This window comes from Syzygium oleosum, unplaced genomic scaffold (assembly GCF_021117445.2).
Source record: "Syzygium oleosum isolate NSW1041296 unplaced genomic scaffold, Sole_v2.1 Sole_v2.08, whole genome shotgun sequence".
Lineage (NCBI taxonomy): Eukaryota > Viridiplantae > Streptophyta > Magnoliopsida > Myrtales > Myrtaceae > Syzygium > Syzygium oleosum.
The window spans coordinates 595,442-620,348 of record NW_026607492.1 but is presented as its reverse complement, the minus strand read 5'-3'; the positions used below and the strand labels follow the sequence as shown (position 1 = coordinate 620,348).

The 24,907-nt window shown below is 41.5% G+C and overlaps 5 protein-coding genes and 1 long non-coding RNA gene across 12 annotated transcripts; 5 read left to right on the top strand and 1 right to left on the bottom strand.

The window, feature by feature from the left end:
* Positions 1–1,262: 1,262 nt before the first annotated feature.
* LOC115672694 (PWWP domain-containing protein 3-like) lies at positions 1,263–4,886 on the top strand. Its single transcript, XM_030594594.2, has 2 exons — positions 1,263–1,326; positions 1,791–4,886. Exon 2 carries the CDS (start codon positions 1,816–1,818, stop codon positions 4,690–4,692), a length of 2,877 nt encoding a protein of 958 aa, XP_030450454.1. The 5' UTR covers positions 1,263–1,326; positions 1,791–1,815; the 3' UTR covers positions 4,693–4,886.
* A 3,943-nt stretch (positions 4,887–8,829) lies between these two features.
* On the top strand, positions 8,830–14,942 carry LOC115672837 (protein LAZ1). 6 transcript variants are annotated; one of them, XR_004004763.2, is made up of 9 exons: positions 8,830–8,979; positions 9,686–9,938; positions 10,051–10,107; positions 10,420–10,528; positions 10,642–10,826; positions 10,934–11,022; positions 11,904–12,165; positions 12,735–12,991; positions 14,166–14,299. XR_004004763.2 is itself a non-coding variant. In XM_030594802.2 (9 exons), the coding sequence occupies exons 2-9, from the start codon at positions 9,786–9,788 to the stop codon at positions 14,520–14,522; spliced, it is 1,464 nt and encodes a 487-aa protein (XP_030450662.2). In that variant the 5' UTR covers positions 8,830–8,979; positions 9,686–9,785; the 3' UTR covers positions 14,523–14,942. The 6 variants fall into 6 exon arrangements, 4 of the variants coding, with proteins under 4 accessions (XP_030450662.2, XP_056169981.1, XP_056169979.1 ...); XR_008817090.1 differs by having other exon boundaries at positions 13,939–14,208; XM_030594802.2 differs by having other exon boundaries at positions 12,740–12,991; positions 14,166–14,942.
* Positions 14,943–15,400: 458 nt separating this feature from the next.
* Positions 15,401–17,727, bottom strand: LOC115672839 (uncharacterized). The gene is made up of 6 exons (XM_030594805.2): positions 17,509–17,727; positions 17,128–17,208; positions 16,504–16,632; positions 16,121–16,183; positions 15,902–16,026; positions 15,401–15,720 (listed from the first exon to the last, which is right to left on the bottom strand). Exons 1-6 carry the CDS (start codon positions 17,659–17,661, stop codon positions 15,531–15,533), a joined length of 741 nt encoding a protein of 246 aa, XP_030450665.2. The 5' UTR covers positions 17,662–17,727; the 3' UTR covers positions 15,401–15,530.
* A 622-nt stretch (positions 17,728–18,349) lies between these two features.
* LOC115672838 (isocitrate dehydrogenase [NAD] regulatory subunit 1, mitochondrial) lies at positions 18,350–20,990 on the top strand. 2 transcript variants are annotated; one of them, XM_030594804.2, is made up of 4 exons: positions 18,350–19,034; positions 19,892–20,119; positions 20,298–20,376; positions 20,546–20,990. In XM_030594804.2, the coding sequence occupies exons 1-4, from the start codon at positions 18,489–18,491 to the stop codon at positions 20,818–20,820; spliced, it is 1,128 nt and encodes a 375-aa protein (XP_030450664.1). In that variant the 5' UTR covers positions 18,350–18,488; the 3' UTR covers positions 20,821–20,990. The 2 variants fall into 2 exon arrangements, with proteins under 2 accessions (XP_030450664.1, XP_030450663.1); XM_030594803.2 differs by having other exon boundaries at positions 19,880–20,119.
* Positions 20,991–22,785: 1,795 nt separating this feature from the next.
* Positions 22,786–23,819, top strand: LOC115672485 (beta-amyrin 16-alpha-hydroxylase CYP87D16-like). The gene is made up of 5 exons (XM_030594294.1): positions 22,786–22,935; positions 23,081–23,230; positions 23,306–23,439; positions 23,482–23,560; positions 23,715–23,819. The coding sequence occupies exons 1-5, from the start codon at positions 22,786–22,788 to the stop codon at positions 23,817–23,819; spliced, it is 618 nt and encodes a 205-aa protein (XP_030450154.1).
* A 187-nt stretch (positions 23,820–24,006) lies between these two features.
* Positions 24,007–24,752, top strand: LOC130138745 (uncharacterized). Its single transcript, XR_008817057.1, has 3 exons — positions 24,007–24,189; positions 24,344–24,471; positions 24,582–24,752. It is a non-coding gene; the product is annotated as an uncharacterized LOC130138745 (long non-coding RNA).
* Positions 24,753–24,907: the final 155 nt, after the last annotated feature.

The window sequence follows — 24,907 nt, the reverse complement described above, 5'->3', positions numbered from 1 at the left end:
AAATTTAAATTTTTGAGGTGCCCAAAAAAATCAAAAATTTCAAAACTTTACAAAATGGCTTAAGAATACATGTGGCCACCCACTTTGAGTGAAATTTAATTTTTTTGAGGTGCCCAAAAAAAATCAAAAATTTCAAAACTTCACAGAATGGCTTAATAATACATGTGGCCACCTATTTTGAGTGAAATTTAAATTTTTTGAGGTGCCCAAAAAAATCAAAAAATAAAAAAAATTTAAAACTTCACAAAATTGCTTAGAATATCTGTGGCCACCCACTTTGAGTGAAATTTAATTTTTTTTAGGTGCAAAAAAAAATCAACAAATCAAAACAGATTTCTGTTCCAGAAATCAATTTCTGGAGCAGAATTAGTCATGTTTTATCAAATAGATTTCTCCTCCAGAAATCAATTTCTGGCAAGAATTCCAAAAATCAATTTATGGCAAGAATTTGATTTCTGGAGCAGAATGGTTACCATTCGCGCCCGTAACATTTTCTGCGAAACGAACGGAGATTAAATTTCGAAATTGACAATCGTTAAATATCTTCTCGAGAGAGTTTTTACCTTTTGCCCCGATCTGGCGTGGATGAACTGATTAAATATACCTCTAGGCTTGGTTTGTCCGACTCCACCCATTTACAGCCCCGGGGATGGTAATTTTTATCGGGGGGACATGGGAGAACACCTCGAGCGCTGACGCGGTACGAGAAAAACCTTGAACTCGACATGATCTTACACAACTAAATCTACGTGTGAACTGATACATTCTTCATAAGAATAACAACGATATTGAAATATCTTATAGGCGAGAGAGACGCACAAACATAATCACACACGAATATATGGCTCATATTTGAATTGCCCGCCGTGTAGAAAAATCTCGTGATCCCCCGAGGGATGATGATTCCTCTCGCCCTTTCGTAACTCCTCTCGACTCTTCTTAACTCTCCACGCAAAACCCGTACCGGAGACTCGCTACTTTTTTTTATTTTTATTTTTTTTTCTGGACCAAAGAGGCGATAGACGTAGGCCGAGCACCACGGCTCGTCGCAGTGTCATTTTAGGGTCGGCCTATCCGACCTTTTCTCATGCTCCATACTTTGCGAAGTTTGTGAAAATAGCCAAGGAAAAGAGGGCGCAGCAGGGTCGAACCTGATCACCGCCGTAAACGCGGGGGCCGACCATTCTGTAAGTCGTTTAATTAAATATAAGATATAAACCTTGGTGAATGAATCGTCAACGCCTGCAAATACGAAGTTTCTATATCTTCGCCAGCGCCCCACGAGATTACATCCCGGGGAGCGAAACGAAGCATTCGCCAGTTTCGGTAAATTTCACCAACCCACCAAATCTCTTTTCGCTCTCTCTTTTTCTCAGAAAATTGATCCCTTTGCCATTGCTCTCTCTCTCTCTCTCTCTCTCTTTCTTTCTTGGTGTGGAAAGAAGAAGATGGTGTTTTTGGTGGAGTGTACGTAGAGAGAACCCGTAGCATCTGTTCAAAAGCTTCTAGACGAGAGAGGGGCTCGGTCTTGACGCTCAGGTATCGACGTTCCTCTGGTCCTCCCTCTTTTCGTGTGTCTCTATTGGGCTCGTTCTTGTTTTCCCGTTGGTGGGGTCATCGTCTTCCTGTACGAGGAAACCCTAACGTACCTCGCCTTTCTTTGTTTTTTTTTTCCTTTCTTTTTCTTTTACCGTTTCTCTCTCTCTGGTTCTTGGTTTTCAGTTCAGTTCGTTTCGTTTCGTTTCTCGTTTCCCGATATATATACGTGGAGGGTGTGCCCGTGTGTGCAGGACAAAAGGGTTTTCCTTGGCCGACATGGGTACGGTCGGGGCGAAGGTCGAGCCTTTGGCCGAGAAAGCGGCTGCGGCGGAGGGAACTGTTCAAGAAGACGGGGCTCGTGGGGACCCGGGGTTGGTCGGAGGGGAGAGCGAGGATGGGGTTAGGGTTTCTATTAATGGGAAGGAGGAAGGTTCGGGGGGCGCGGGGGCTACGGAGGTTCCTGGGGACGGAAATGAGGATGGTTTGGGCGGCGGTAGGGATGGCGGGCTGGAAGATTTCGAGATGAATGGAGTGTCGTCTTTGTTGAAAATGAAGGGAAGTGGGAGAGCGGTCGATATCAAGGATGGGCAAATGAAGGGAAGTGGGAGAGTGGTCGATATCAAAGATGGGTCGTTGGCGCCTTCGGTTGGGGTCGATGAGGATGCAGAGGGCGTTAAGAGTACGTTGAGCGCGCCTGCTTTGGCCGGTGGGGATGCTAGTGGAGCGCCTGGCGGCGGAAGGAAAATTCTTGCGGTCGATGAAAATGGTGTGACTCTAGCTGATGCGGCAGAGGAAATTGGGAAAATCAGCGAATCGACGAGCGAACCTGCTGATGGAGAAGGGGAGGACGTTGGAGATTGTCAGTACTCTGTAGGGGACTTGGTGTGGGGTAAAGTGAAGAGCCATCCGTGGTGGCCGGGGCAGATTTATGATTTGTCAGATGCCTCGGACTTTGCTGCGAAGCTCAGGACGAAGCGCAAGCACCTTGTGTCGTACTTTGGTGATGGAACATTTGCCTGGTGTCACCCGACTCAGTTGAAGCCTTTCGAGGAGAATTTCGAGGTAATGACGCAGCAGAGTACTTCGAAGAATTTTTTAAACGCTGTAGAGGCTGTGGTAGACCAGATAGGTAGATTCGTGAATATGAGGATGACTTGCTCTTGTGTGCCCATGGAAAAGCGTTTGACTAGGCCCTTGGTGGGGAATTCCGGAATTAAGGAAGAGGTTTTTGTTTCTGATGATGGGATCGGGAGGCTTTCGGTTGTTTGGACTGAACCCAGGAAGTTGCTTTCTCATTTGAAGTTTATGACACATCTTGCTTCTACATCCGGTATACTTGAGCTGGCAGTGTTGAAAAATTGGCTCTTAGCTTTTTATAGCGCGAAAGGGTTCGATCAGTTGCCTGGTTACCATGAAGCTGTGGAGATACCAGGTCTTGAAGACCTGAGAGAAGATGTTGCAATGGTTGATGGCAAAGTGGGGATCCCATTTCAGGGGCCGGTATTGGAAGAATGGCTTTCTTCCCCTATTGAAAAGGCTCTGTTGCAGAAATGCCATGGTGCATCCGCCAATGGAGGGTACAAGAAACCGAAGCAGAAGAGCATTGCTGAAATTATTGGTGGCAACCTGGATACTCAGGCGGATGTTAATCAGGGGAATAAAACCAAAGAAGGCGCAGGGTCATCTGTGAAAGAGAAAAAAGTTAATGTTGATGAAGCTGGCATTGATGATAAGAGTTCTTCAAAAAATGAATCGGTGGACTTCAAAAGGTCCGATTCAAATGTTGAGATGGATAGTGGCATCTGTGGCAGTCGCAAGGAGGAAACTAAGAAGAGCGGAAGGAAGAGGAAAAGAATCTCGAGTCCTGAAATTAGTGGGCCTCGGGACAAAGAACAATCTAAGCATTCTGTTATAACAGAGGGAAAGGTGAAAGAAGGTTCTAACACAGAAGCTTCTGATGGTGACTCTGAACAACTTGAGAAGGGCTTTTTGTCAAGGGAAAGGAAGAAGAGCAAATATTTGTCTCCACCGTACATGAATATAGGGAGGGGTCAGAAAAAGGGTGACATTGATGCTGAATCCATAAAAATTTCTAGTTTAGTTCGATTAGGAGAGAGGATGGTCAAGGCTGCTGATAACCTAAAGGGTTCAGCTTCAAGTTTGAAGTCTGAGTGCAGTAAAGGTCAGGAAAAAGATGTGGAGGAATCTGGAACCGGACACAGGACATTCGGTGAGAAAATTCCTGAAACTCAAGGAGAAGGTGACAACAAGATTGTTGAGTCGATGAAAGTCACGGCTTCTGCCAATGATGTCCTATCTGAAGTTCGGGCTGTAGCTGTTGACCCTGTACATGCAAGGGAGAGCAAATCTGATGTTGTTGAGGAGTTCTTCCCTGTGTATAGAAGCTCTGTGTACCGCAATGGATCCAACTATAAGACATTCAATAAACGCCAACTTGGGAGAAAGAGAAAGTCTCATGAGACAGAGCCCGAGTCATTGAAGGGAGCCCCGACTGACCGATCTGAAACTTCTGGCAAATCAACTCCAAGTAAACCAGGGAGGGAAAGAATCAAGAAGAATGAGTCAAAAATGGATACTCCTAAAAGTCAACCAGCTTCTAAGAGATCAAGTGGGAAGAAAAACTTACAAGAAGTCCCAGGACGGCTTCTTGTTACGTTCAGTCCAGGTGCTTCTTTACCCACGAAAGACGATCTCATCAAGATATATAGTAAATTTGGGGTTTTGAATGAAACAGAAACAGATATGTGCTACAACAGTTTATATGCTCTTGTGGTCTTTCAAAAGAACTCTAATGCTGAAGAAGCCCTGAAAAGTTCACAAAAGGAGAATCCGTTTGGATCTGCCAATGCCAGCTTCGAGCTCCAGTGCGATTCAGCTACTCCCAAGACACATGGAGACGCTGAAGATTCTCCTCTTCCCAGGCAGCACAGCAACATGACACCTAAGAAGCAATCTGCTTTGCAATCATCAACAGGAGAAGCATCTGAACTTCAATACATAAAGCTGAAACTTGAGAAGATGACATCAATGGTGGATAAATCCCACGGAAAGTTGTCGAAAAAGATGAAGTCCAGTCTAGAGGGCGAGATAAAGGACCTCTTGGAGAAGGTAAGTTCATCAGGCAGGTCTTGAACATTTTAGATTAGAGTTCCGATGTAGGGAGTTGTGCAGACAACCTCAATCTCATGTTGCTGTTATCGTTTGTTTAGGGATATACGATAGTCAGTTTATCGAATGGTGGTTAAAGTAGATGATCAGTCTTATAGTCTAAAAGTCACTACAGAAACATGCAGATGTTTGTTCATAATAGTTGAATTTCAAAGTTACTCTCTCTCTCTCTCTCTCTGTGCAGCTGTTGAGATGAACTGATTGTTCCTATATTGCAATTGTTGAGCTATAGATGCACCTCACCATTCATAAGAAGCATGTCTGGTTTTCCAGACTGGTTCTTTGATTGCTCTTTTTCTCAGACGGTTACATACTGTTTGTTTCTTGTTTTCCAATATCTATGTGGGTCTTGGTTATCTTGCCCCTGATGATGTTTAAGAGGTGGATGTCGATGTTGCCTTTCGCTTTAAAGTAGCGGATAACGTCTCTATCGCCGAGACTTCAGTTCACTCAATTTCTGGGTCTTCTTATGACTATCGGGACCGAACCCGGTAAAAGCGGTGGGACCGAACCAGTGAAAACGCTTTATCGTCAGGAGTCTCGGGACATGACTGGTTGGGCTTTGAGTTCGAGACTTGCATTTCCTTAATCTCTGGTGAGATATGCATATGCTTCGTTGTGCAAAGACTTGACAATGTGATTAGTGCATGAAAAGAGAGGCGCGTTTGTACTTGGAACAACAGTTTTACACGCGCAATTCTCTCTCTAATGCACAAATAGTTTCCCATCTTCGATTCTTCACTAACCTCCGGCTATGTGATTCAACTTTTGGTTTTGGCACCAATAAGTCTTGTCGACGAATATCACATAATTAATAAGCAATCTTTCAATTCTTTAAATTCATTTATTGCACATGATATGTGCGGAAAATAATAACTTTTTTTTAAAATTTTAAAATTTGCTGGCTTAATAAAACTCAAATGAAAATGAGTACATTAACTAGGACTGAAATGGTTTCATGGAGTCTAATGCACTTGCTATATAACCCATCTTGCCTTGGAAGGTTTTTTACGTGCCGCGGAGCTGACAAGATGTAACAAACTAATTTAAGTGATCATGTGATTTTTGAGCAACTTTGTAGCTTCTAATTTGCATAATGAAATGCATCGGTTTCGAATGACCGGTCTGTGGTTTCGACATGATTCACCATGAACAGAATGCGAGATAATTTGTCTGTACAAAGAATACTATGGCGGACTGCGGTTATCCAATAGACATTCAATTACAATGAACAGGATTTAATAATATTTCTGTCAAACCCCGTAATGGGTTTGGATCGAAATTAGGAAATTATCAGGAGGGATATGAAGATGAATTGGCCGTCCCACGCATCGTCCCACCTTCATCCTTCTCAGTGTATGTGACATGCGAAAGTTGCCTTCTCTATGAACTCCTAACATGGGATCCATCAAACTATGGTGGTGGCTCAGTAGCAGGTGCTAATGAACTTAGATATGAGGTCACGAGTTTGAACCTGATTGTGGTAATGGTGCGTACATCTTACTCTGGTGAATAGGTTTAGGAATTCTAACATAATGGGTTACTCTGGTGAATAGGTTTAGGAATTCTAACATCATGGTCCGATTATGGTTACGGGGTTGCCTATCACACAATCAACAAAGTATGGTGTCGAGTGATGCTTATTTGATGATCTTGAAAAATCTATGGTAGGTGTGACTCTTGTGATAACGTTAAGGAGCGGTCTGATCGCCCCTCTTCAATTTCATGGTTTAAGAAAAGAAAGATAACTTTATATTGTGAAATTTTCTTATCCCTTTAGCTCATACAATTGGTGGGACTCCTTAATTTCTTGGTCTAGGGAAAGTAAAGAAAAGGAAATAAATAAATAAATATTGAGGCTATGTTTATTTTGCAAATATGATTTGAAAAACATTTTTTGAAAAATAATTACTTATATAATTTGAAATAATTAATCAATGAAAAATAATTTTATTATCAACAATAATTTATGTTTAAACATTTTTTGTGGACAATGAAAATATATTTCTTTCATTCATTTTTGTAAACAATACAAGTGATCTATTTTTGGAAAATATTTTTCAAATCATTTGCTTTTCACGAAATAAATACATGAGTCGGTTCATTTCGTGAATAACATTTTCTCATTTGAGAAAAAGACACGAATGGTCCATGAACTTTGGTCTACTGTTCAGTGTGGTCCTTTAACTTTTAAACATTTTTATATAGTTTAGGAACTATATTAAACATTTATGAATGGTTTAAGAATCACATTGAACAAATTAAAAATCTAGAAATGATATTACATACTGGGTAAAATTTATGATACACATTACACAAATTAAAAATTCAAGGACAGCATCTCATTTTAGACCAAAATTTAGGTACCATTTGTGCCGTTATCCTTTCTACTTTCGAACGTTTCAATAGCTTAGGAAATGAGTCACTAGAAAATCATCGTAATTAATGGAAAGCTATATTCCAAAGGATATGGTTTTTTCACTTTTAAAAATTATATTTCATTTTCCAAAATAGAATTCTACCCTTGTGCTTGAACCTAAAAACCAAGGCTCAAGCCTAGAACAAGAACTTAGCAAATGTAGATTTTCGGTCCCCTTGCGATGCCTCTCTTAGGCCTTACCTATCAAGATTGACTTTTAGCATATAGCTAAACCATTGTTCAGTTATTCTGAACATAAGGCCTTCTGGCCTCAGTATTTGATGTACAAAATCCTTATGGAGGCGAGTGCAGAGCATACTATCAAGATAAGATAAGATCTAACTACTTCTTTGCAGAAATTTGAAGAGAAGAAGAGAGAATTAGCTTTGCATGGTTTAAACACACAAACCCATCATTTTACTAGTCTACCTCGACATATTACGAACCGTGCCTTTTATAGGCATAAGAAAAGATAAACAATGTTACATCACTTGTGACATAGGCATATTAATGCCTAATAAAACATGTGGTTCAGACATATAATACCTTTGTCGTACAATTAATACAATACCATGACTCATCCTAAAATATTTATTATAACACCATGACTCATTCTAAAACATTTATTACAACGTGACATTTATGATCACATGAGATAGGGATCTCGATGATCGAGTCCAAGACCTCATTGAATGGGCTCAAGACCCTGGCATCAAAACTTGGGCCTATAACTCCTGAGGCACGACCCAGGTCTTTTAAGCTCATGCCTAAGTTGCCAATGCTTGTGCCCAGGTCCCTCGAGGTCAATCCTAGGCCCTAGTTCGCCAAGGTCGAGATGTGACCAAGGTCGAGATGTGACCTCAACGGCCTTGCTTGAATTCCCAATGGCCATGCTTACGATTAGGCACCCAGGCACAGGTCTCCAGCTCCCAAACTCAAGATTTAGTTTTTCTTAGGATTATTACCAAAAAGGTCTTAAATCTATTGTACGGATGCTAATTTAATTCTAAATCTTTTAATTTTGTCATCTTTTTGTTGGACAATTTTTACCAACTAAGTCACAAACTTTTTAACGATTGACAATATAGTCATTCCAACAATTTTTGGGCGAAAATTGCTAAATGGTACGATCGATGCCGACGTAAATAAATTTTTTTAACTTTTTTTTTGAAGTTTTTAATTTTTATTTTCTTTTTTCCTTTTTTTCTTCTAAGTTCGATCACTAGAATTAGAAGAAATTTTTTTAAAAAAATTCAAAAAATTTTAAAAATATTATAAAAATTATCCTCGTCTGCATCGATCGTGACATGTAAGAAGACTGGCATCTACATTAACAATTTTCTGTCAAAATTGGCTGAAATGACTATATTGGCAAGTCGTCAAAAGATTTATAATTCAATTGGTAAAATTGAAGGGTTTAGACTGAATTGACATCCGTGCAAAATGTATATGACTTTTTTGGGAATTTTTTCAGTTTTTCTCACATGTAATTATATAATATTTTTGTAGTAAATAGAGGAAACGATTTTCGTTATAATTTGCAAAATATAATAAATATATAGGAAAATAAAATTTTCCTTGAAATTAAGTTACGTCCAAAAACATTCTTCAAATAAAATTTAATTTTTTTCTGGAAGCGAACGGAACCTGACCCGCGAGAAATTTCATGAAAAAAGATTTTCTGTTAAATCGTTAAGACAGGAGAAAGAAACGATCCTAGGGCTCGGCGAAGGAAATGTCATCTCGGTAGAAAACGAGAATCTATGTCCGGCAACGTGATCGAGCTGCGCACGGGAGCGCGAGAGACGCATTTCTCCGACCGCTTTTCCGAGGTAAATTCACTGTAGTAATTCGATGGGAACGCCGGAGATTGCTTCGTGTTCTCGCATGAATCCCGTGGGAGTTGTTGTCTCCCTTCGTTCGATTTCGTGAGGTGCGAGAAGAAGACGGTCGTGTCGTTGATGGCGATTGGGTTGATGAGGAATGGGTCTCGGATGGGGGTGTCTTGGCAACATAGTGCTTGAGACTAGATTTGGGCTGGTAGTATGCTCTCAAATTGACCTTAAAGTTTGATTCTTTGTGGAGAAATGTGGGGGAATAGGTCTCGTGCTTCTTTGGATTGATTCACCTACTGTTACCTAATTTCGCATGTTTCGGTTGGCGGGTTGTTTCTCTTTTATATTTGGTTGTTCTCTGCGTTTCTGTGGACTTCCGGGCACCCAAAATGGAGGGAAATTAGTTCAGTCTGAGTGCAAGCATGCCGTTTCTCTCCTCTAGTTTGAGCTGTGGTTCGTGGGTGCGTTCTTGTAGTTGTACATGTCATTGTTTTCGCATCGTAACTCCTCGGTTGTCTGGTGAATCGTATCGTGATGAACCGGTCTACATTTTGAAGTAATAATACCTTATGAATGATAGGTGGAGTTCTTGTACCTTAATAGTGGTTGTTTTTTTTTACATAAATGTAATTTCTCTAGTGAGAAGAGTTTCATTTAGGTTGGAACTCTCGCTTTTTGTAACATCTGCAATTTTTATGAGCAGGTCTGCGTATCTCGATGGGGATGTTTATGATTAGTAACTGGGTGCAATACCTGGGGCGTCTCTCAATCCATTATGCTGGGTATCTTTGAAGAGATAGCTGATGAAGATAATTACTTATCCGTATCTCATCACTTTCTTGACGTATACGGCTCCTACATGGACAACTGTAGTTGCTGGTGCATTTGTGCTCGTGACTCTCGCTCTCTCCATCTACCTTTTATTCGAGCACTTAGCAGCCTACAAAAATCCTGAGGTTTTTTCCTTCTCTTGAGTGCTAAGATCTTCGTCGACACTATGTTTAGGTTGTGAACTGCGCATTATCTTATATATCGCTTTGACTCTCGCTTTCTTCTTGTGCTTGTCAGGAGCAAAAATTTCTCATTGGTGTCATCCTTATGGTTCCGTGTTATGCGGTAGAGTCAGTAAGTTGTACAGAGATAAACTTGATTCATTGTGCATAAAAGTCTGAGATGCAGAAAATTTTACGTTCATGTCTGGTGATACCAAGTGTACCTTCTTTTCTTGGTTGATTGTTACTCTTTTTTGGCACAGGAAAATGACCATGTTTTAATGCGTACACATGCACTATATTTTGAATGCTAATATACTTGCATATGTATACTTACATGAATTCTTTCACAATTATGCTGCCTTTGTGTGTAGTATTGTGCCACCTTTTGGTACTTATCATATGTTGTAATATTCTGATTTCTAATTTGGACTTTTACGAGCAGTTTGTCTCATTGGTGAATCCATCAATTAGTGTTTATTGTGAAATACTGCGAGATTGCTACGAGTCCTTTGCAATGTATTGCTTCGGGAGATACCTCGTCGCATGCTTGGGTATGCCCATTTTCTGAGTTTTGATTTACTTTTCTGGCTTCTCTTTAGATATCTAACAGATATTGGCTGAATTCTTGTTTGATAGACTTTTGTTTCGTTGACCTTTCTTTCAGGGGGTGAAGAAAGGACTGTCGAATTTATGGAAAGACAAGGACGTACAGCTGCTAAAGATCCTCTATTAGAACATTATTCTGAACACGGCATTGTGAAGCATCCTTTTCCAATGAACTACTTTATGAAACCATGGAAACTCGGTCAATGGTTCTACCAAATTATCAAGATTGGGATTGTTCAATATGTATGTATTACTTGCGAAGCATTACTCTGCAGCTCTGCTCTTAAATTTTCTTTTATGGCTTAGCTATTTCAGTCTTAGACAGTGCAAAATGTGCTTTTGTCTGGCAGATGATAATAAAGGCTCTAAGTGCTGTCTTAGCAGTAATTCTTGAAGCCTTCGGAGTATACTGCGATGGAGAATTTGAGTGGGGATGTGGGTGAGTATATCATGACTACTGTTTCTAGAAGTTATGCGAGTGGCGATAAATCCATGCTTTCTTCATCATTGTTAAAACTTAAGTTTCTCTATTTTATGTTGGGGAGCACCTGCCTGTTACTTTCTCGGTAGTCTCTGAGGTGTTTTCTGTTTATCAGTTTTCAAGTTTCTGCTATAGTTAAATACATACTCTTTCTTAATGTGTCTGTAAATTGACGATTGCCTTTCTCGAGCTTCTCATCGATAAACTGATAAACGGGGACATTGAATAGTTGCACTTGGAAGCATGCCAGATGCTTTCCCTTTATTAATGAAACAAGCTAACTTGGGCCTTTATGAAGTTGGCCCTTGCATTAACTTTTTCATCCCTTCATCCAGGCACGAGTTTTCATAGTACTATCTCTAGTCAGTAGCTTGATAGTTTCATTAATTGTTTGCTTGGATTTTAGGAAGAGAGGAATATTTTGCTGTTTAAAGTGAAAATGAGTTTGGACATCTAAGGAACTCACAGACAACACCTATAAAGGTTCATATTCATGGCATGGCCAGAGCATATTATCGAGGCATAAGACTAAAGGACCCCTTTCATCTGGAGAGATGCTAATATTGTTGTGATCTCCTGTAAATGAGGTTATTATGTTTCTATTCGAAAGAAAAACTATCTGAGTCGGATGTTTTTACTTTTTAAACTAAGCAGTAGCAAGATATTTCGCAATTAATTTAGTGCAAAATCGCCTTTACTGCAACCTGTATTTTTTAAATTTGACATATGGACCCCTAAATGCTTTAACAGCATTCCTGCGGTTCACAAGACTCTGGCATTATTTGAAGTCTTATTTGTAGATTTTACTAATTTGTTTGTGTCTTATCTTGTTCTTGCAGATACCCTTACATTGCTGTTGTTCTTAATTTCAGCCAGTCCTGGGCTCTGTACTGCTTAGTTCAGTTTTACACTGTCACCAACGACGAATTGGCACATATAAAGCCATTGGCCAAGTTTCTCACATTTAAGTCGATTGTGTTTTTGACTTGGTGGCAGGGCGTTGCAATAGCTATTCTGTACGCCCTGGGTTTGTTCAAAAGTCCTATAGCTCAAGCTTTGCAGTTTAAGTCAAGTGTGCAAGACTTCATTATCTGTATAGAGGTAGATCTTTTTTATTTCATATGCATGTCTTCTTTCTAAGGTGGTCATCACATTATTAAGGGTATGAATATTGGTGGGTTATATTTTATATATGTCATATGCTTTTTAAAGGTTGAGTTAAGCATGGTTAATAGAGGCTATTGTGTACGATCCATATATGTGCACAAACTCTGCTTCTTTATTGCAGGAAAGTTTGATCCCAGATCGTTTTCTGTCATGATCTAATGGATTGATTTCCTTACATGATGTTTGATTATCTATGTTACTTGGGTTATGTCTATCTTCCCGTTTAAATGTGATATGTGGGAATGCTTGTCACAGATATACTCATTAAAGCCTAATGTATTTGCTCCTATTTACATTGCTGTCTTTTGTGCATCTGCAATATAGTTTTGGACAATATTGGCACTTGATACATAGGATCCTCTCAAAAACTTTTCCTTTCCATGTTTTTAGCTTGGTTTTTCTCCTTGGTTAAAAGTAAATGATGTTAATGAAAACTTAGTGAAGGGTTAAACTGTCCAAGATTCCCAGGGAAAAAGGGTTTAACAGGTTTGTTTATTCACCAGTGCAGATGGGAATTGCTTCTGTTGTACATCTGTATGTATTCCCAGCAAAACCGTATGAGCTTATGGGAGACCGATTTACTGGAACTGTCGCAGTTCTTGGAGACTATGCATCTGTTGATTGCCCTCTGGATCCTGATGACGTTAGGGACAGTGAGCGCCCCACAAAGTTACGCCTCCCACAGCCTGATGCTGATTTAAGGAGTGGAATGACTATCAGAGAAAGTGTGCGGGATGTTTTTGTAGGTGGTGGCGGACATGTAAGTTATTTGCTAATCTTTAATCTACTGCCCTATATTTATCCTTAAGACGAAGCTTTGAGTTTGCGTTGTGTACAAAATAAAGCCACCCTTATTTTGTGGGTAAAATTGAATTGTTTTGATTGTTCTGTTTTTGAGCATTGAATCACAAGCCACATGGAGAACTTACTGGTTGTATTTTGGAAGTGCTTGATGACTCTCTATGTTAATGCATTTCTCTGAGTTTCTTTCTTTTGTTTTAAAATGTTAACTATCTAATCTGTTCATGAACTTAAAGATGTTGAATTATGCCAATCATAAAGTTAACCTTCATTATTGTACAACCACCTGGAGAATAAGTGCAGGAATGACTGTTTATATTGCTTCGATGAAGTTGCTGGTGGCTACTTGACCATGCAATTTTACTATATTCATAGCAATGATAACTATAATTTTTGCTTTTGCATTTTGGATGCATGCTTCCATTTAGTCAAAGGAACTGATTTTTTAGTACAGTTAGATAGTGGCCCTTTTCCGGGTGGCGTGTGCATGTATCTCATTCTGTTTTCAAAATACGGTCCTGTTGAGGAAGGGAGAGTATCATACTTCTGTGTTTCAGATCCTTTCTTACTGAGATTCAGTGGGTAGTTGTAAAATAGGGTTGAAGACTTAAAGGAGGGATCTACCTTAAAAATTTCCTAATAAATTGCTGGCTGCCTCTGCAATGTGATTGTTATGGTCATGACGCTTTTATCTTCAATTACAAAGTTGTGATATTACAGTCAATTTGATGTGTGTATTGACCAGAAGTTGTACTGATTGTGTGGTGTCTTTGTTGCATACATGAAAGAATGACAACAAACTCTTTCCCCATGAAGTCACTTTCAGAGTCACTTCTGGAAACATGCTAGAATCCTTCTCTTCTCACTTGGAGGACAAAGAATGATCGGAGATTATTTTTGCAACAGGGTGATGTTAGTGTATTTTCTTCTTCCAATGTAAGCTTGTAGGACCTGTTTGGAGGAAGAAAATGATATATGACGTTCAGGGGACAAGAGGAAAGCTTATTGTTCATGTGAACTGAGGGATATGGAAAAATGCCTCGTATATAGTTTTAAGCTCTTGCAGTTATAATTTTGTGAAAATATTTCATATTGCCTCTCATCTTACAACTTGCTATTTCACTCTTGAACAGATCGTGAATGATGTGAAGTTCACAGTGACCCAGGCAGTAGAACCTGTGGAGAAGGGGATTACAAGATTTAATGAGAAGTTGCACAAGATCTCTCAAAATATAAAGAGACACGACAAAGATAAGAGAAGAACAAAGGATGACAGCTGCATTGGTTCGTCATCATCCACGCGGAGAGTGATACGTGGAATAGATGACCCCCTGTTGAATGGCAGCTTTAGTGACAGTGGTGGTTCAAGAGCAAAGAAGCATCGCCGGAAATCAGGATATACAAGTGGAGAAAGTGGAGGTGAAAGCAGCAGCGATCAAAGTTATGCTGGGTACCAGGTCAGGGGCCGGCGGTGGATTACCAAGGACTAGTTTGCCAGGAAGAAGTGCATCAATTTGAAGTTATTTCCTGAGATTGCTTCTGATAGGTTGAATCTGCATACCCTCCAAGAATGGCTTATTATCTTGGGTCAATGTCGTCTAGGTCGGCCATTTCATTCTGCACGCCACGAAAAAAGCCTTGCAAGTTTTGGTCAACATATGTACACTCTCTTCCCAGATGCTTATATTAATGAGGAAGCAATCTGCATGTTGGTCACTGACTGTGGTTATGTGCCATAGGCGATGGTTTTTTTAAGTCCCTGTGGCTCATGTCATTATTGGCGCCAAGGATGAGGGATCTCTGTGTCAATTGTGAATTATTTTCTTTGTTTTTGAATGCTTCCAGGGTTACCGGCCAAAAAAGAAAATGCTTTCATGTTAAACAGAAAAATACTGTGGTTATGTAATACAGATTCCTCTCTGCTGCTGGATTTAGATGCTTGACTTAATTACTCAAATTGTCAATTGTGTAAGTGAGTCCTGTGGATTGATTCAGATGGCCATAGTTGTGAATGAAATTTGTGTCTGAACTTTGCATAAGATTAACATGGCGATATAGGACATCCTCTAGTGAGAAACTTTCTGGAGAATGTAACTATAATTTGAAAGGAAAAGTGGATGCAGATTATCTTCTCTGACGGTATGACTGCACGAATTCGAAGCTAAAGAGCTGGTACGAAGCTTACTGCACCCTTTTTAGACGACTTCAGAACATGCACGTTAAACATAATGTCGAGATAGATATGGCGTTGACAGAGTAAAATGGCTTGTCTGTTCTCAACTATGCCTTCGCTTCAAAACCTTTTGGCAAGGCTCTAGTTACCTCTACGTGGATAACAAACAGGTTCTATGGTATGTAGCTTGTAATATAGCAAAAATGTATTCATAATTATTCTTGACACTGTCAATGAAAAATGTCAATGAATTTATCAGAATCTAGTCCAGAGATGCAAGTTGGCTGAATCGACAGGCAGATAAACTTAGGCAAAAGGCCCAAAACTATGCGAGTGCCCTGAGTTCTCCGGTAAGCAAGGCAAACTTTCGGTGTTGTGACAAGACCGCAAAGGTTCTGGTTGCTTGTATGCTTGATGAAAACTCGTTATTGTTTGGAATTTCTTGTTTAGCTGCACAAACTATTGTCTGCAAAATCTGCAGTGGATCGCCATGGCTAACGATCAATACAGCGCATCTGTCAAAGAGAGGAACAGTTAACGACTAATGCAAAGATATTTCATCGGCGGAGACCTAGCAGACCATGGTGCAAAGAAAGCGGATGTTTTGCCCATGTGTACCCAGACAGATACCGTTGGCGCACTGTTATTTCTTCCTCTTCCTAATTGAACAGACGAATGATATTAAAATGCGATTACCCTTGAAATTTCGTCTCAATATTAACCATAGCTTTTGCAAGTCTGGAAGCGACATCATCGACACATTCTCCGCCTTCTGGCCTCTGAAATGGATCTTTCTCATCGAGCGCCCATATTTCAGTGTACTGATTGTGCACAGGAAGGAGAAACACTAATCAGCCAATTGAGACAGCACAAAAGCAGTATACCGAGAATATGAAGTAACTGAAACTTGCTCACTTTATCATGTGACTTGAGCTCAAATGAAGGACCGAAATAACGTTCCCGAAGATCCACCACCACCTATCCACATTGAGTTGTTGCTTAATGCATGTGAGTAGCGAAAACGAAGCATCAGCTCTGACATTCTGACTTGATAATTCACAAGTAAGGAGAACATACACTATCGAAGATCGGAATACCAAATGTGGTCGAATTACATTAATCTCATAGAAGCAAAGTGGATCAAATGGGCCTAAAACGCCCTCAACAAGTTCACTAATTATGCTAGACTGGAGAAGTTTTGTGAATTAGTCCACTTGCATCTATTAATGGCTATCACACGTAATACTTCTCTATGCCAAGCTCACATTGAACATGTTCTTGAATGGAAAATAGCTTACCTTGCATTGAGGACCCTCAAATGGAATATTCAGAACCGACGCAACAACTCTGGCGGTGTGGCTGGTTCTCGCAAATGGTGAGTAACAAATACGGACATTCTCTAGCGGTATGTTGTTTTCTTTCAGTGCCTGCACAAACAAAGCCGTCAATTCGCTAAAGCGCTGTGAACCGGCACTGGAGATTGCAAGACAGCAAATTCCTCATCTAAATATTTACTCCACCATTATCGGGAGTATCTTTCATTGCCGGTAAAGTCCTGAACAATCCTCTAGCGTGGTCAATATTATCATCTTCGAAAAAAGCTTCTTTTTGAAATTTAGAGTTAATTTCACCCTTCTTCCTCGCATGAAAACAGAAAAGTCTCCGACTCTGATACAGTCGATAAGCATGCTGGTTTTACGCCATAAATCTAAACCGACCTCTTGAAGCTACCACAACAAATCTCTCCAAGTCAAATTGGATTCCCTTATCAAAGACTCAGGCTTCTAACCGCGAGGCGGAAACCCATTGAATTGGACTTGGAGCCCCATTCAGCAGCTAGAACCTCAAGAATTCGAGCACGAGGCGGCACATTGAATGATGAATAACAACGAAAGCATAGTTCTCGGGGGAAACACCCTAACCTGGAGAAACAGCTCGCCGGCCATTCGCGCCTGATCGACACCGTCCGAGGCCAGTGCATACTCCGGAAGCGTGCCGTTTTCCTAGAAGGATATCACCCCCAAGATCCCGGATCAGCCACGAACCCAAAATCAATTCAGAGACCCAACAACAGTCACAAGCACAGCATAATCAACGTCGGAAGCTAGCCAAACAATGCGAACCCAGAGGCCAAAATCAAGCATCTCTTATTTCCAAATCCATTGCCAGCAGAGGCCATCGTGCGTCACAGAGAAACCGGAACCTAGTACTGGGTTCTGTCAAGAATCGTCTGTAATTCTCGCCCCCAGAATCAGAAAGCGAGGGAGCGAGAGCGAGAGCGAGAGAGAGAGAGAGAGACGAACCAGCGAGGAAACGACGAGGCCCCTCTCGTTTGAGACGCTCTTGCCGTGCCGCAAGACCCAGTACCGGTTCCTCAGCCCCGACGCCGCCTCCATTTCCATGGCATCGACACTCCTCGGAGCTCTCATCCCATCATCCCACCATCCCCAGCACATTTAACAGGCGGAATCGCGGGTGGGCGACCATTCGCGACACGACACGTTCATCGTCCATACCATCTTCTCCGTTGTTGGTGTCGTATACCCATGATGATATTCCAAATTCAGCGCGTTTAAAGACAAAATCTAAAATTTTTTATTAACAAAATAAATTATCATAAAATACTCCATAACAAAATCGTTTGCAATAATGACACAAATAGTCCTTATATTTTGATCCGATATGTAACGTGATTTATGAATTTTTAATTTTTTCAATATTTGATTTAATATGCAACGTGATCTTTGAATTTTTAATTTGTCTAACATGATTCCCATACTTTTTGTACACGTTCAAATTATCCCCTAGATTATATGAAAACATTCAATATCATTCATTTATCCATTTAAGTTTAGGGACAACATCTTGAGACTAGATTGAACAAATATCAAAATTAATGGACTACATTGCACGTTGGGTTAAAGTTAAGAATCGCATTGAATAAATTAAAAATTTAAAAATTATATTGCACAAAATTCAGAAATCATTTGTACCATTTTTTTCCTATCGTTTTGATGAAAAAAAAAAAGACATTTTCAGAAGAAATATTATTTCACTGAGCGTGCTTTCTCTCTCTTTCCCACGCGCGCGCGTGTTTTCCAGAAGAAACGTTATTTTATTGAACGTGCTTTCTCTCTCTCTTTCCCGCGCGCGCACGCGCGCGTGTTATTTCCGCGCCCTCCCTTCTCTGTCTCTCTCTCTCTCTCTCTCTCTGCTATTCAAGTTCTTGCTCAAACGCCGTACCCAACCGCGCTCGACTCAACCGCCGCCGATCAACTCCGTCATGGCTCGTCGAGCCCTGACCCTCCCCGCCCTCCGACGCCTCTCCGGCTCCCCCGCCGGCGCCGCCGCCGGCGCCGCCCTCCTGCTCCCGCCCTTCCAGCCCGCCCGGGCCGTCACCTACATGCCCCGCCCCGGCGACGGCGCCCCGCGCGCCGTGACCCTGATCCCCGGCGACGGGATCGGCCCCCTGGTCACCAGCGCCGTCGAGCAGGTCATGTCGGCGATGCACGCGCCCGTCTACTTCGAGGCCTACGAGGTCCACGGCGACATGAAGCGCGTGCCGGAGGAGGTGATCGAGTCGGTGCGCAAGAACAAGGTGTGCCTGAAGGGCGGGCTGAGGACCCCAGTCGGGGGCGGGGTCAGCTCGCTGAACGTGCAGCTGAGGAAGGAGCTCGATTTGTACGCTTCGCTCGTGAATTGCTTCAACTTGCCGGGGCTGCCCACTCGGCACGAGGGGGTGGACATCGTGGTGATCAGGGAGAACACGGAGGGCGAGTACTCTGGGCTCGAGCACGAGGTTGTTCCCGGAGTCGTGGAGAGCCTGAAGGTACGGGCGAAGTTGCTCTTTGTTTCCGGCTTGTGTGAACAACTGTTGTTCTTGCTTGTTTAGCCCACGGACTAGTCGATTTAAGAGTTCGCTTGGGTTCTGTCGTTAGAGTCCGTTATGATATGCTCTGGCGAGTGACGTTCAAGTGACGATTTTTTACGGAGACATGTTTCTATGTTGATGGATTTACATGTGAAACTTGGCAGAAAATTTTGCCAAATCCTCAAAGTGCTCGTGAAAAATGCTGACTGAGAATTGAGAAGTGTACTGCAGAAATTGTGGGGTTTGTAAGTTGAGGTTTCGGAATTGTGTGCTCCCTATGTGTCATGAGCGGGTACTGGTTGAGGTGCCCACCTAGCAGGCTGACCCGGTCGACTGATGGCATGGCAGTGTTAGCCATCAGGTCTGGACCGGCTGGAGTTCAGAGATTAATTTTTAAGGGACGAGACTCGCATCATTTTGCTAGGATAAGGCCTTTCCTGAACCGATGATTACTCATAACTTGCCTCGATGATGTTCTTTAATAATGAGAAGGATTGCAACCACTGACAGTTAATGCGTTGATGATGGGATTTTTCCTAGACAAATAGAACTTCAAAGCTTTAGTGATTGGTCTGCTTCTACATATGTCGCCGTTGTGTTTTTTGTCACCAAGCTCAGCTCTCTCGATTGTAAGTGCCAATTACTTGATATGCAATCTGTTATCATAGCTCCTATTAAATACTATATGTTTATGAGTCAGATTGTTCCTCCGCCATCTGTTTGTGTGTGTGCATGTGCGTCCGTGTGTGTGTGTTGAGTTGAGGAATTTTGTGGCCTCTGTTGCTCATTAAACTATTTGCTAGGTGATTACAAAGTTCTGTTCAGAACGCATTGCAAAATATGCATTTGAATATGCATACTTAAACAACAGAAAGAAGGTGACGGCTGTCCACAAAGCCAACATCATGAAACTTGCTGACGGCTTATTTTTAGAATCTTGTCGGGAGGTTGCAACAAAATATCCCAGCATCAAGTACAACGAGATCATAGTTGATAATTGCTGCATGCAACTTGTTTCAAAGCCTGAGCAATTTGACGTGATGGTATGTTTCAGTTGTGGTTCTTCACTTCTCTTCCTGTTTGGGTTTATATACTTTAGTCTTCAGGAAGCTGTTTAAGAGTTTTAATCACTATGTTTTTCTAGTGTTGCTCTGATATTGTACCTTATTTCTTTCATGTTCTGTCTAAATAATGTAAGTTTTCCTCTTTCTTAATAAATAGGTGACTCCAAATCTTTATGGCAATTTAGTAGCCAATACGGCAGCTGGTATTGCTGGAGGAACAGGTGTTATGCCCGGAGGTATCATTACTTAGCCCTTTCTTTGCTTGAAAATTTTCCTTTTTTTGGGGGGTGATACGTGGAATTAGACTCTAATGGGATTAAGTTGATTTACGGGATTTCCCTGAAATTGCCTTGTCATGCAATTGCTCCGGATGTCTCATCCATTGTTAACATTTTAATGGTCCAGGCAATGTGGGGGCAGATACGGCTGTTTTTGAACAAGGTGCTTCAGCAGGAAATGTTGGAAATGAAAAGATAGTGGAGCAGAAGAAGACAAATCCAGTGGCCTTGCTTCTCTCATCTGCTATGATGTTGCGGCACTTGCAATTTCCATCCTTTGCCGATCGACTTGAGACCGCAGTAAAGCGAGTAATCTCAGAGGGTAAAGTCCGGACAAAAGATCTCGGGGGAGACAGCACAACCCAGGAGGTTGTGGATGCCGTCATTGCTAAGCTGGATTAACTGTTAGTACCTCGCTGTGACGGCTGATTAATAGTTCCGACCATAGTCCTTGTGCCATTCTTGTATGTTTTTGTTCTTGAAATTGCTCCAATGTCAATTTTTTTGGGGCTAACACTGCGTAATTCAAATATAGTGTGATTAGTATCTATAAATGAAGAGTTTTGTGCGGACACTCCATTTTACGTAGTCGCAAGTTATCTCTTTGATGGAACTTAGCATATTCCCTTTTCTCTAAGGAGGAATTTGAATAAAATATGCTCTCATCCTGACATTGTACATTCCTGCTTCTGAATGAACTATCGAATAAGCACATGCTACTAACAGAATTGATTTAGTCCTCTGCTCATGATCCACTTGATGTAGATGTATTTTTGTTGGGGGAATAGTAGGATAAGACGAATTCTATAAACTTATCTTTCCCAGCCAAGAAGTTCTTGGGTTGGGGGCTGTAAATCGAGTAAGTAGTGGAGCGTGCTGGCTTTGTGTGGCCAAATAGGAAAATATGGTCCGTCCTTTATGAACTTGAGTTGAACGTGACATAGTAAGGGCATTTCTTCGAGTCTGAGCAGCTATAACTTCCTCATGCGAACACTACCGCTTCAGATTTTTTTTCGGGGACTTGATAATATCGGCGTTGTTTTCGGACTACAGAAGATGCATCTTCTTATTTCCTTCGGTTCTGGAACTCGAAACCGTGATTTCTTGCATTTAAAGTTCTTTGAGCTTTCTATTTCTGCTAAGAAATTGCCCTGCACCAAAATGTGAAAGTATTCCGGAGCCAATTTGGATTTTGGGTAGCACTTTATGCGTTGACTTTGGGCAATTACTCGTCGGCATTAAGTACTCGACTGACTTTGGATTTTCAGCGAAAAGGCTACTGATGAGCGTGGGGCTGCTCGTGCATATACATTGCTGACTTGTAAGCTCCACCATCTCTTGTTGCAGTTTTGACCTAATGAAAATGTCAATGGGTGGAAGCACCCCTGCTTAGGGTGGGTACCAGAATAATTGTTTCTCCTTCCTTGGAGAGACGGTTCAAGTCTGGGTTGAACAATATGCCTTTTAATCTACTTCAAATCTTTGACCAAAAAAAGGAAAATATACTTCAAATCCATTCTAGATGGGTACCAAGCACATATACTACCATTTTCGATAGCTACTTACGTCATTAACCCTACACAGAAATTCTTTCGGCTTGTGTCCGATATGTAGCTTGCCTAACTTAAAAGGCCAAGTGCGTCGAGGCAATTGGTTGCGCATCTTGAGTCTTCCACCTCAAGAAGCGAGACGTCTCAAGTGCAATCCTCCACGTTGTCAATTCCTTGGACTAGATCTGTTGGGATTAGTCTGTTCCCAATTGGTGTTGAACACCTCGGCCTTAACCCCTTTGGATAGGGGGAAAAATTGCCAAACCTAAATATCAGACCATTCTGACCGGATCTGGATCCGTATCGACCTTCTATAAATGGTTGCTAATAAGCTGTTAATATCTGCAACTCTTTGCTAGTTCTAGCTAACTTCCGAGCCAACTTCCCTGGGGAAAAATAAAAGCTATAAGGATGTGGATTTATGTTTTGTGCACTGTAGCTTTGGTTATTATATGTTACCCAAGATTGATCAGAAGATGCATAAGCACTGCTGCGACAACCACAAACCAGGGTACTCCACCTCCAGGCTGCAAGGGCTTGCCTCTGATTGGAGGGACCCTTCAGTTGATTCGGCCCAGTTACTCGTTCGGTCTTCATCCATTCATCAAAGACAGAGTTCGAAAGTAACATATCCTAACCGGATTACCTGTACCATGTGTTTACCATTTGGAGAATGCTCCTAACCGAACTCAGTCTTTGCAGATACGGACCCATTTTTCGGACAAACTTGGCGGGGAGACAAGTTGCCGTGTCCACTGATCCTTGATTCAACAATTATATCATTCATCAAGAAGGAACACTGGTTGAGCTTTGGTACATGGACGCATTCTCCAAGCTTTTGGCGCTTGATGTCGAGGCAAGGGTAAATGCTCTTGGAGTGGATCACAAGTACGGGAGAGGCATTACACTGAGCCATTTTGGTACCGAGAGTCTAAAGCAAAGCCTGCTTACTCAGACAGAAGAGATAGTAGCATTTGGTCAAACCGGGAGTCCATAGAAGTCTGGAACTCTTCTGCATCGGTAAACTCAGAGAATGCTTCAAACTCTCCTTAGAAGTAACACAAATCTATACATGTACCTCAGTTGATAACGGAAGTACTTGAATATTGCAGATGATTTTCAAGTTGAATACAAAGTTCATGTTTGGCTACAATTTTGCCAAATCGCTAGAGAAAATCGGGGAGAAATTAATCAAGTGTAAACTGAGCATATACTCATTTCCCCTGAGCATACCAGGTACTGAGTACCATAATTTCCTGAAGGTACAAAGAGCAAAGACCTGCTATTTGAGACATCCTTTGGCTGTATAATGGTCTTCACACTCTGTTGATGCTCAGGCACAGAAGAAAATGAAAGACTTGTTCAGGAACATGATAAAGGAGACGCACAATTCAACTGGAGCTTCTGACGGTCCAGGAGATTTTCTTGATCATGCTATCGCTGATATGCAGACCGAGCAGTTCTTGACCGAGTAATTAGTAGTCAACCTCATGTTTGCACGTCTTTATGGCAGCTTCCATGGGGTATCGACAGGAATCACTTTGATTGTCAACTTTATATCAGCCCATCCTTCAGTCCTGGATGAGTTACAGGTATGTAGGAAGACAAAATTGTGAGCTTTGGATCTCTAAAATACGAATATTAACTCGCATCAGTGACGAATGAAAAATTCTCCTTGTCTGATCTAAGTACATAAATAAGAGCAATACGAATGGCAATGTGCTGACCTTTTTGCTTGGACATTAGGCTGAACACAGGGCAATACTGGAGAGAAGAGAAAGCACGAGGCACACTCTCAATTGGGACGAATACAGATCGATGAAATTTACACATGAAGTCAATATCAGATGAAATTTTTTTTCATCTTCATCTTGTTTCTTTCCCCTGGAAAAAGCAATCGAGTCGTTACTGAAAGCTAGTTGATATCTGTGAAATTGCAAGTCATAAAGGAAGCGCTTAGATTGGGGAACATCTCTGTCGGGCTGCTAAGGCGAGTCTTAAAGGACATCCAAATGGATGGTAACTATGTTGGACTGAGGACAACTTCATTCACCCATTGAATATCGATTATCGACTACCATAGAATGGAAGATTAACTCAGGTTTCCTTTCCAGGATTTACAATCCCAGCAGGTTGGGCGATACTGCTTGTGCACGGCGCTCCTCATTTCGACGCTGATACTTACAAGGATCCACTCATTTTCAATCTGTGGCATTGGAAGGTGAGGGACTTATTTCGTGCGAAACCTTGCAATAGGGTGAATTTACTGAAATTCGCTAGCTACAAGACTGCTTTCAACTCTTTTCGATGATGTTACACATTGAGCCGAAACCACTCCTTGACAGTGTATGTCTTGTGAATTTCCCGGGAAGCAGGAGCTCGACTCGTTCGAGATTTCAAAGAACTTCAGGCCTTTCGGCGGAGGGACGAGACAAAGTGCGGGAGCCAAGTATACTAAGGTGGTCCTGGAGGTGTTCATACACATCTTGGTCACTAAATACAGGTGCGCACTTGCATCGCTCTTTTCTTCTGGGACGATAGTCTCTTGCCTTGGGTTTTTTGGTAGAAACGACGTGATCTCATTCTCAATCACTTGCTCTTAATACTTCATAGGTGGACCAAACTAAGGGGACATGTGGTTTACAATCCGATGGCAGGATTTGGAGAGGGCGTGCACATTAAGGTCTTCGATAGAACTTAGCTCTCTCTCTCTCACACACACACGTGAGTGAAAATAAGTGTATTGGAATAACTGTGTAAGACATGGAGGAAGATCGGATGTACTTTCGAAGTTATGACAATCTTTTTCCTTGAAAGGCCTCATATCGCTTTCAACAGATCATCTCCAGTCTAGTGATGGATCGAGAGGGGAGTTGATCTTGATCCGTGGATTGCGTCACTAGTGATACAACTGAAGGTGCCGGAAGATCGATCCCTTG